Source organism: Phaseolus vulgaris, chromosome 2 (genome assembly GCF_000499845.2).
Source record: "Phaseolus vulgaris cultivar G19833 chromosome 2, P. vulgaris v2.0, whole genome shotgun sequence".
In the NCBI taxonomy this organism is placed as follows: Eukaryota; Viridiplantae; Streptophyta; class Magnoliopsida; order Fabales; family Fabaceae; genus Phaseolus; species Phaseolus vulgaris.
The window spans coordinates 29,008,585-29,021,185 of NC_023758.2; the positions used below are offsets into that span (position 1 = coordinate 29,008,585).

The following is a 12,601-nucleotide window of genomic DNA, read 5'->3' on the forward strand; positions in this document are numbered from 1 at the left end:
ACCAATGTTGTTTTGCTCAGCGCCTCCATGATTCGGGCCACCACGACTTTTACTCTAATAAGTACCATGTTTATGATAGGAGCTACCAATTGAGGCTTGTGCTTGTAAAGCCTGTTCAATTGGTTTTTCAATCTTATTGTCATTCATCCGCTGCTCATGCGCTCGTAGGGAACTAGACAATAACCTTACTGTCATTTTTGAAATGTCATTGGCCTCTTCAATTGCGGCAACAACATGTTCAAATCTGGGAGTTAAAGATCTCAAAATCTTCTCCACCTTTGCCTGCTCCGAATGTGTTTCACCTTTGGTCTTCATCTGATTTGTTAAGGCAAAAACTTTATTTGTATAGACATCAACAATCTCTGTGGTTTTCATCTGCAGCAGTTCATATTGGCGTCTTAGCCTTACTGTCATTTTTGAAATGTCATTGGCCTCTTCAATTGCGGCAACAACATGTTCAAATCTGGGAGTTAAAGATCTCAAAATCTTCTCCACCTTTGCCTGCTCCGAATGTGTTTCACCTTTGGTCTTCATCTGATTTGTTAAGGCAAAAACTTTATTTGTATAGACATCAACAATCTCTGTGGTTTTCATCTGCAGCAGTTCATATTGGCGTCTTAGGGTTTGAAGACGCACCATCTTGATCTTGTCATCACCTTTATAATTGGTTGACAAAATTGTCCAAGCCTCACTGACAATTGTTGCTCCTTCTATCTGCCCAAAAGTCTCGTCATTCATCCTTTGATGGATGAGATACAAAGCCTTATTGTCCTTCTTCTTCTGATCACGATGCGCTACTCGTTGCATTAACAGCTAATGCAGACACTCCACTTTCAACGACATCTCATAACTCATGATAATCAAACAAAACTCTCATCTGCACACATCACCAATTGTAATTTTTCCATCAAGGATAGGGACTGGTAATTGGGTAGAATTCATTATAACATATGGGCTCTGATACCAGTTGTAGGAACTAATTGAAGGAAATAAGAGAAGACAAAAGGTTGTAGAAACTGATTGAAGGTAATTGCACGAAATTGCAAAACTGCTGAACTGATTTCATACATTTTGATTTACTTCAATAATATATATAATAACGACCCTCTTGTAAACTGACCATTAATGCAATAATAACGGTAAAATAGTTTAAGATTAGGAAAATCAGAATTAATAATAATAAAATCAGAATTAATAACCAACAATAATTGATTATGATTGTCAAAAGTATTAAAAAAATTGAATGGTTGGACTAATTTTTTTCTTGGAAGTTTGTGAAAATGTTACTAATATTTTTAGATTTGAAAGGTGAAAAGTAATCAACTCTATATAATATAAGAAATATATATTATAAGTTAACAATTGAAAATTTATTTATCACATTGGAAAGAGCAAATTATGTGATAGGTCTAAGTAGGTGAAGCTTTTAACTTATAAGTAAAGTATTGAACCTTCTAAGTGTATTGCATGAATATGCAAAATAAATAGAAACATGACATGCAAGCTCAAGTTGTACGTATAGAGGTTGTGTAATAGGGGAGTGAGTGCCACAAAAGGTTAAAAAAAATAGGTCAATTTTGGGGAAAGACAATGTTTTTCGTTTGGAGTAGGAGGGAAGTTGTCTTTGCTCTTTTTGATTTATGTTCTATGGGTCGAGAATGAACATAATTTTCTTACAACTATACAAAATGACTTGAAATACAAGTGTACCAGAAAAACCAAGTTCAATAACGAAGAAACTTTATAGGTTAGTTAAGTTAGGATAACTTTTACATAATGTCATGTAATGAAATATTAGTCACTCCAATTTATAATGTTAAATTCTTTTCAAATTTAAATTATATAAAAAACCAATAAATACTAAACAAAGTATAATAATTAAATAAATATTCAATATCAATAATTAAAAATAAATAACAAAAAGTAAAAATAAATCAAGAATAATAAGAAAGTATATTGAAATAAAAAAAAATTAAATAAGTAAGAAACGCTTAAGTACAACTAGCTTTAAAAGTTCATAAAAAAAATAAACATTTTTTTGGATATTTTACTAAACACTTTTATAGAGTTTAAATTAACTTATAAACTAATTAAATATAGGCTAAATTTCTATTTCATAACTTTTTTTTTTTAAATGGAAAATTTAATTTCAAAATGAGAGAAAAAAAAAAAGAACTCATTCCAACTAAGATATCTCGCATAATCAATTCAACCGAGTGGTGTAAATAGAGCTCGGGCTGCGTCACTTAAATAAGGAAAAGATTATTTGATACCGAAAAATGTAAATCATATAAAACAAACCATATCTATTTGACCACTTATTATAATAATATAATAATATTTTAAATTAAAAAATATATTAAACTTAATTAAAATATTAATTTATTGGATTGTGTGTTTTTTTACCTGTGTCAACCTTATCGAACCCGTTAAATAATGATCTTGTATGCTACATCAAAGAAGACGCCATAGATTCTTTATGTTTGTTTATTGAGAAGGTGTAACAGAATAGAATAAACATTTTGTTTCTAAGATTCGGAAGTTGAGCCATAGATAACTGACATCAGAATCGATCGAAGTTGACGAGGCCCGGTAGGCATTATAATTCTAGTGGCGACGTATGGTGGTGTGATGCAGAAGCAAACACTTTGTGTAGTTTACAACACAAAATGTTAAAAGCTTAAGGAGGTGGCAAAATGAAGAAGATTGCAAACAAAGACTTGATGTAAACTGAATTCTTTATAAAAACTTGAAATGTTAATCTGAACCAACCAAAACTACAATATTATTCTAAGGGACATTTTTTTCTACCATCCTAACAATCCCATCCACACTACACGTTTTGCACAACATTGTCTCAAAAGTTTGGACCAGCTGCGAGAATCTCTTCTGTCAGGTTGTTGTTGCCCTTGCCAATCTTGTGGTTGGTGAAGGTTTCAAAATTTTTCTTGAACAATCCAGCCAACTTCAGTAGTGTCTCCTTGTAGGCCTTTTTGTTTGACCACTGCAATCGATAAAAAAAACTCCAATATTAGAAAAAACCATGTCAAAGGATAGAATAAAAAGGTAGATAGCTCTGGGATCACTAACTGTGTTCACTGGGTCCAGAATTTCTGAAGGGACACCGTCCACTTCGGTGGGGATCTCAAGCCCAAAAATTTCAGTCTTCTTGTACTCTGTATTCAGTAGACTTCCGGAGTGAATAGCATCAATGATTTTCCTTGTGTATTGTAGCTTTATACGACTCCCATGACCATAGCTGCAGTTTGACATATGCGAGAACTTGGTGAGTTCTAGATTTTGTACGATCAGATAGAAATTCAATTTCAATGACAAAATTACTCACCTGCCAGCAGACCAACCAGTGTTAACAAGCCACCCAGTAGCACCATGTTTCTGCATCTTTTCAGCAAGCATTGCTGCATACTTTGTAGGGTGTAACATAATAAATGCTGCACCAAAACAAGCCGAAAAAGTTGCCTGTGGCTCCCTTATACCGTCCTCTGTGCCAGCTACCTGCAGTTGTTACCAGTAAAAGATGGTTAGAATTACAGAAGAAACAAAATAACATAAATAAATAGTAAGGTAGGAATAGCTAGTTATTGAAACATTACCAAAGCAGTATATCCGCTGATGAAATGGTACATGGTCTGGGCCAGGTTTAACTTGCTCACAGGTGGTAGTACACCAAATGCATCACATGCCAAAAGTATGACATTCTTTGGGTGAGGACCAACACAAGGTAACTTTGCATTTGGAATGTATTCTATGGGATAAGCTGCACGAGTATTTTCTGCAATAAAATTGTAAAGTGATGATATTAATTATCATCAGGGATGTGTTGTAATGGATGATTATAAGATAAATCTACACGCGGCACACAAAAATCCCCATCCAAGTTTTGTCCTCTTGCTTGATTAAAGCCAATAACGTTCATGTTCAATTGTTTATCTGTCACATGCATGTCACTTCATTATTCAATTTCTCCCTAATCTCTTCCGTGTTTCAGGAGGTTAATTTGAAGAAGTGACCTGGTATTATATATAATAGGAATAGATGTTGCTTCTCAATTACATTTTGCAAGTATGAGGTCAGCTATTTCATTGGCAACACCAAGTCACAGCTATGTCCTATTGCTGTCGCTATCCAGCAAATAATTTAATTGAAACTGTCCATGTCCTTACACAATCAAAATTGGAGAGTCAACCTCCAAAAAAGAGAATATCTTACCTGTAACCGAATTATCAGAGTAATCAACTTCGCGTTCATGCTCATCAAACACCACGTTTTCCAACACTGCCAATCAATTGAAAGAAAAATAAAAGAAAGTCAATGCATTACTCATGTAGAAGTGATTAAACAAGTTAAAGTTAGTGCGAGATTCATACCTGTGCCAAACCTGATTGCATTCCAAATATCAGGTTCTTTCTCCCGGGAGAGATCAATGCATTTGGCATAGCAACCACCTTCAATGTTGGAGACACCTTTCTCACCCCAACAGTGCTCATCATCACCAATTAAATACCTATTATGGTCGGTAGAAAGAGTGGTCTTTCCGGTACCTAAACCAAACAATGATAAAAAAGAGAAGAAAGGGATCCATTAGGATTGTAGAAAAGGAAGAGACAGAAGAAGGTAAAACAAACAGAGATCCATGCATATATAGCTGACAACAGAAACAGAAGCAGTGGTGTATTATTGAGCAAGGCTGAGTAAGGGAAGGTAGGGTACGGTGTGTGGAGCCACATTATACCGATGCAACCTTTGATGGGGTGATACTATACCTGAGAGTCCAAAGAAGAGAGCAACATCCCCATCTTTGCCCATATTGCATCCAGAGTGAAGGGAGAGGATTTGACGCATAGGCATGAGATAATGCATGACACTGAAAAGACCCTTCTTCATTTCCCCGGCGTATTGTGTGCCGAGGATGACCATTTCCCTCCTAGAAAGATTTAGATCTATGCTAGTGGAGGATGTCATGTAGTGAGTATAACGGTTACACGGGAACTGTCCAGCATTGTAAATAGTGAAGTCCGGAGTACCAAAATTCTCCAGCTCTTCAGGAGTGGGACGGATACACCTGTCACCCACCCAGTTATCCAATTGTACACTATACTAAACTCACAAGCACTACTTGGGGGGAACCTCTTCCTCCATTCAGCAGGGATGTATATATATATTATGTACAGTATATATATTATGTATAAATTAAGGCTTTCAACGATAGGGCACTTATCTGGCGGGCTTATACCTTTTCTCTGGATGGATGGATGGGAGGAAGAAGAGAGAAACAATTGCTACAAGTACTGTTGGCAATGCTAAATTAATTTTCACTTACATGTTGTGCATGAACAACGAATGGTAAGCCCTGGCAGAGACAATCCGAACTTTGATTCTGTTCTCCGAGTCCCAATTCAAGAATTGGTCATTGACGAAGACCTGTACATCACCAATGTTAGTTGTTATTTAGAATACTGCCACTAGGAATTGCCATTCATCATAAGCTATATTTGTTCTTTAAGCAACAAATTGGTCATTGACTTAGACATGCAAATAATACATTCTTATTAATTAGAATCCCGTTAGTTGGAATCTCAATCCAGATAAGATCAGACGTGATATTTGTAAAAGTGTTTTTTTTGTTCAAGCAAAGAATTAACATAGCCCAGAAGGCTTATACTGGAGTGATTCACTGTGAAGAAATCTGCAATGATTTGTCGCTTTTTACCTTTGTCTATAGGGAATGGAGGAAGCATTAATCAAATGAATTCGGGGAACACAATTTTAAGACATAAGTCTAGAACAAAGAAAATTTCAAGGAATGCATAATTTCGTCAATAATCATAGGTGTAGTCATTGTTTATGACCCGAACTGATGTGTAAAACATGAATTGGATGACAATCAAGTTTTGTTTATTTCGAACAAACCCAACCTCAATTAGTAGCGTGTGGGATTCAATTTTTAAGTTGAGCTAAGTAAATCACAACAAATATTTAGTCTTCAAAAAAAATTTATCGTAAAAAATAAAGTGTTTTTGAAAGTTTAGATAATACCTGTACTGAAAAATTGGTAAAGCTTTTGAACACTGCTATCTAATCTATTTTCGTCCCAACCAAAACCACCCAACCCAACACCAGAATCAACCAAATTGTACAAATTCGTGGGGGAGATATATATGACAGGTATGAATGAATAGCTGGATGCTTTTCTAACGGAAGTAATCAATTCTTCATTGACATAAAGGGAAATGCCACTAACATCACAGGCTTCGGTGCTCTGTATTGTGAAAGACAAAGCATATATGCTTATTCGTTCATGAAGCCTGGGGCTGGTAATGATTTTCTGACTCCATAGAACAATTACGGATAAGAAATCACCACTAAATTAAGCAAGTAGGAAACACGATTCAATAATCCAACTTCAAGTAAATGACACAAACACATGACCACAGTGTCGTGTTACCTAAAGAGTCATGCAAACTTTTCGCCCACTTGGACAAAACGACAACCTAAGCACCATCCCCACGTCACCTTAAAAGCTAAGACGAGATACACCATCCTTTCTTTAATCGTCATGGACCGTTCTTTTAAAATATTAATTAAAAATCATCACCGAATTTTTCGAATAAAAAATTTAATCACTGAGTGTGTGTATATCATCCCATCACAATCTGCGATGTGTCTACAGTAATCAAAGAAAGGATCAAATTACCTTATCCAAGGAGTTCAAGTAATCAACGGCTCTCTCTCTGTTCACCATGAAAGTGTGCTCGTCCATCTCGATGTTAGGGGAACCACTGTGAAATACAAAATTTGGCAATACCGTGTCATAAAGACAAGGAAAACATAACAAAAATATAACGTGACAGAGATTTACAAGCCGCAAATAATATTCTGCATAATTGCTAGCTGTTTAAACTTAGCACTCACTTTCCCCACCAAAGCTCATTTTCGGTAAGATCGTCCTTGACGACGCGCTTGTCCCTAGGAGAGCGACCTGTTTTGGCCCCTGAAAGTGTTGCCAATGCCCCCGTGGCAGTGATGAATGATCCTTTCTCATACTTGATCGCTTGCTCGTAAAGTTCTGCACCAAATAACCAAACCGCGTTGAATAAACTAAATACTATATATAGCTTCCAAGAATTAATTATCATGGAAACTTTAGTCAGGTAAATTTCTATTAAACAAGATATTCATGGGATTTTGTCACGTCTATTACATGAAGAGTGGGCTCAACGTTCCTTTGATTAGGAAATTCTTCGATATTGTGTCGGCCACAAAAACATTGGACTTTTTAATTGATTAAATTAAATTAAATAAAAGTTGCCGGCAGTATTGGGAATAATTACTAATTGAATACAGATTAACCACAATTTTTTTATCTGGTACATATGACCTCACAATTTCACTAATCGACTTTGATATAATTTTATTAAAACTTAAATATCTAAATAACGAAAAAAAAATGAATATGCCATAAAACGCTACGCTTGACTAGTTCAAATACGTGATCAGAAGGTGTTGTTCTAATTTGAACTTATTTTTTCGTACACCGCAGGTACAAAATTGACGATAATGAATGATATTAATTAAACTTGACAATTGAAAAGAGGAGCACGACTAAGTTGGATGTAACTAACATATGGCCGTAATGATAATGTCAAAAGGAGAAAAATCACATAATCGTAGAAAGCATCATTATGAAGGTTCAGAACATGAAGTACCAGCAGGGGAGAGATTGTAGAGGACATGAGTAAATTTCAAAGCACTGTCGCTGACAGCAATGGTGGGAGCGACATGATGGTGCACGTGAGCAACCTGTGTCTCTGATTTCCTAGCTGGGTCTCCCTTCACCAGTTGCGGTCCTGTTTCTCTGGTCAGTGACGCCAGGGATGCACTGTTTCACCAAGAGATCCAAAACATCATTCACAATTTTCATTTTCATTTCCCAATATATTATTAATAATACTCATACAATAATAAAAATGAAGTTCTTGCATCAGCACTTAGATCGGGTCCCACTCCAACAAAGTCAACCAAATATATCATCAAACTCTTGCTCACCGTCTGATTCGCCTTACTTTCTTAGTCAAGGCGTTAATTTACACGTGGATCACCGGGTTCCACAATATTTTTTGAGTTTCACTTAAATAATTTATTAAAGTAATACTCTAATTTTTAATTTTTTAATTTAAAAATACTTAGTAGGAATTACACGTAACAATCGAGGTGTCAGATGGATATGAAAAATAGAAAAACAGGCACAATTTTATTAAGTGTCCTTTTTTTTTGTTTCGTCTTTCCGATTTTCCGAGACCATAAACGTTGTAAATGTGGAAAAGAAAAATATTATATATACCTGATGGACTGGAGTTGCTGCTTATGACGATCTTCCTCCGAAATGGTGGCGAACGGAGTCTGAAACCCCGTAACGGGTGTGGTGGGTGCAGACCTCTTCTTCTGCAGATAGTGAAGCTCGTGAATAGTCTGCGCCTTCACGGTGGGAACGCTGTCGTCGTGACAAATCCCATTATGCTTCTTGTGCGTCTGAATCTTGGCCAGTCCGTTGGTAGCGGTTCCGTTACCGTTGGTAACGATTCCGTTACCGTTGGCAACGCTGCCATTCCCGTTGGATGTCATCTCAGTCGTTTCTCTCTGACAAAATGAATGAAAATAAGGAATAAGATAAAAATAATGCACAGTAAAGTTTGAGACAGACATGCATGTAGATGAAAGATGAAAGATGATGAAAGTAAAGGAACATTGAATAATAAGGTGTGAAGGAGGGAAGAATTAGAGAAAGAAAATTGTACCAGAGATTTGGAGGTTGGTGGTGCGTAAACGAGGAAAGCTAGAACAGACAAAGGACAAGAAAAAAGGGAAAATGGTTGAAGAAAAAGAACATAGGAAATGCAACGTTATGTTGTGAGGGTTAAGGCAGAAGTACTTGATAATGGGATGGAAATTTACAAGGTTGAGTTGTGCGTTTTATAGGCTTCATTGCCACCCTATCTTGACTAGACTTGAGTAAGTAACCGTGGTTGAGGATAACCATGGTTAGATCCTATCCCAAGCCACGCCACGCCACGCCACACCGGTCAAGTGAGGAAAAGAGAAAATTTCTGAATCTAATTATGGGTTGGGAATAGGAGTGAGGTATTGGGTGATAGCTATCCTCTGCTCCTCTTATCCACGCTACCCAACACTCATCCTCTTCTCTCATTAAACACCTTTTTTTTTTAAATCATTTTTAATTTCCTTAAAAAAAAACTAATTAAGTGTGTCAGTCAATACAAATAATCAATTAGTTACTTAATGAATAATGTTTTTTATAATTTTTTATTATGTATAATATATTACATTTGTTCTGTATTAAGATGCGATTACCACAATAATTGTTGTATTGGAAAATGAAATAAAAAATGGACAGTTGCATGAGGTGTTTAAATATGGGATAGTTTGCGGACAACTTCATCTAAATCTGATGTGGCGCTACGTTTCCGCAATTGCTACCTACCATGACTAGGTTAACCAGGATGGGCATGCATGATTCCTATCGATCGTATGCGAAAATCATGTACGTCTTTTTAATACCTATTTACATATAGCTTAATTATTTATATTTATAATACCCAATTCTCAAAATATATGTAGTATTCACACATTCTTACAAAATATATATAAATAATTTTATAACTCCTAATCCTTACCATTAATTTATTTGTAATTTAATAGTTCTAAAAAATAACTTATCTTAACCATTAGAGTAAATGATGACATAACGAATTATTTTTCTTGAAATTACTCTTAGAGTCAATTTTTCTCTCATCTCTCTATATTTAATTAATGAAAGTTAATATAATAAATAATGAATGTGTAATATTATTATATAAATAATTTAAGAGAATTAATGTAAGGATAAAAAAATGAAAAATATGAAGAGGAATTTGATAAATGTCAAGAATGTAAATACAGTTTACTCTAATTTATTATTTTTTAACTCTCTAATAAACTTACTTGCCTCCAATTTCATGCAAATGTTTTTATTTGGTTTAAAGACTACTGTCAATATCAAAATTTGTGTGAAAACTTTTAAAGTAGACTAGTATGATCCAATATCATAAATGTGATAGTATATTAAAGAATTCGCCTTATGGTAAAAATAATATTTTTTTGCTATAAGAAGTAAAAGTGAAAAATAAGTCTAAAACTGGTCAATGTTTGTAACCTTGAAAACATAAAAAAATTTATGGCCATATAGCATTGATGCTATTTAATGTTTTTGTTTTGATAGAATATCAACGTGGGTCTGAAATTCTATATTGCAAGTAATTTTAAATAATTCTATACTGTATAATAACTTTCAAATAAAATAATATGTGTTTTAATTTTTTTGTGAACTTTTGAACTTCTATAAGGATTGTACTATATGACCATTAGTGTTGATCAGTGTTGTTCTTCTAAAGTACGAACACTAATGCCATTTATGTGATTATCTGAACTTATAAAATTCTTAATTAATTTAGTTTTGTTAATAAATATTTAAAGTCTTTCATTTGATTCAATAAATATTTATAAGTGTATGTGATACTTAATGTATGACAGAGAACTATTATAGTTAATTATTAAAAAATTTAAATAAATAGTTGGAACGTTATGTTATATATTGATTTCGTTTATGTATGACAGAGAACTATTATAGTTAATTATTAAAAAATTTAAATAAATAGTTGGAACGTTATATTATATATTGATTTCCTAAGGTTAAATTAAACTTAAAATTTAGTTATTAATATAATATTAGAATTATTTAAAATTTATATATTAAATATAAGAATTTTTCATAATATATAAATATATACCAATTTATTTCTTAATATTAATTATGGAATTAGTTATTAGTCATGGAATTAGTTATGGATCATTATTGCATGATTGAATTAGCCAAAGTCAAACTTTCAAGTTGTTTCTTCATTTCTCGTGTTTTTTTTATTCTAATATACGAAACTAAATCTTAATTTTTATACCAAGTTCATTACAGGGATTCGGTAAGTGTTTGTATTTTACAGGATTAAAAATGTCACAAAATTAAGAATATAATCTCCAAAAACAAGGAAATTTCAATGCCACTTATTATAAATCTAAAATCTAACATCCATATAAAGAGTGATAATTAACCCAAAGAAAAACATTAACTAACCAAAATTTGCTCGGGAATTGAAAATTGGCTATGGATAAAGAGGGAGTGTTTTGTCTTGTATCAAATTCTCCAGAATTATATTAAAATATCAATAAAGATGTTTTTAAATAATTGTTATATTTGGTTTTATACTAATGATCTGATTGTTCGTTTATAATTATTTTAAAATTAAATTTAGAAAAAAAGTAATTTTATTCCTGTTTTTCCGAAACGGTGACCTTCGCCCCTCGTCCTTTGTTCTACCAAAATGAGGTAACACAGCAAGCTGACAGAATCTACCTTTTCCAGAATTCAACCATCGTTTTTTGTCCATATATTCTGTCTTCGGCGTTTTGCTAAGATTCTCAATAGAGTTAAAGTAAAAATATATTTCAAGTTATTCCATGGAAGATGTTATTTTCAGTCATTTTTTAATCTTTTGTTTGGATAAGAGTGATGTCGAAAAAATAAAAGAGAAAGTGATTCAAAAGTAAAGTTGTTTAGGTCTATGGAAGAAAAGTTAACGGATTTAAGTCGAAGGTGGTATGAAAGATTTTAGCATATTAGATTGATGTTAAGAAAAAAATTGTATTGTAATATAATTAATAAAGATTAGTAATATGTTTTTTAATTATTTTTTTAATGATATATGTAAATTGTATTTAAATAATGATTCATTAATAAGAAATCGAGATTTTTGCTTCATTATTTATTTACTTTATTAAATTTGTTTTTTTCTTATTTAAAAGTTTAATGAAGTTTGGATGAAATATAGACATATCACATTTTTAAAAGTTGGAAACATAATTGAGTATTTATTAATAATACGATTAAATAAATAAATAATGACATTAAAAAGATGATGAAATATAAAAATATCAAATTTATCTTATTACTAATGAATATAAATACTAAAAGAAAAATTGTAAAATTATTCACATTAGTTAGATAGATTGGTAAACATTTGACTCTTGAGTATAAAGTGTAATCATATTAATTTTTGAAACTGATAAAACTAAAAAAATATTGCTATAATACAAACAAATCTCTAAACTTAATTACAGATTTTTAATCATATAAATATTATTATTATTAAGCCATCTAATTTTTTAAATTATAGAATAAAATAACTAAAATTTTAACTTTAAAAAAATAGTTTTTTTTTTTAAAGTTAATGTAATAAATGGCAAAACACGTGTGTTTATCAGTCTAGCAAAAAATCAAAGCAAAATGATAATCATATCTCTTTCTTAGAGTGAGGCATATAACTGATTATGGTTGAGTGCATAACAATAGAATCACACATCACAATATTGCCTAAATTAGGTGTATTATGCGGGCAAAGAGTAAATTGTCCAAATATATTTACATTATTAATTATTTTAAAATTTTATTTATGCTAAAAAAATTATCTCTTTC

General features: G+C 32.6%; 1 protein-coding gene across 1 annotated transcript; it reads right to left on the minus strand.

Moving 5' to 3' along the window:
* Positions 1–2,720: 2,720 nt before the first annotated feature.
* LOC137811277 (phosphoenolpyruvate carboxykinase (ATP) 1-like) lies at positions 2,721–9,011 on the minus strand. The gene is made up of 13 exons (XM_068612959.1): positions 8,817–9,011; positions 8,363–8,658; positions 7,728–7,900; positions 6,934–7,087; positions 6,716–6,800; positions 5,342–5,442; positions 4,785–5,083; positions 4,389–4,562; positions 4,231–4,296; positions 3,615–3,793; positions 3,347–3,516; positions 3,091–3,259; positions 2,721–3,004 (listed from the first exon to the last, which is right to left on the minus strand). Exons 2-13 carry the CDS (start codon positions 8,641–8,643, stop codon positions 2,858–2,860), a joined length of 1,998 nt encoding a protein of 665 aa, XP_068469060.1. The 5' UTR covers positions 8,644–8,658; positions 8,817–9,011; the 3' UTR covers positions 2,721–2,857.
* Between the last annotated feature and the right edge of the window lie 3,590 nt (positions 9,012–12,601).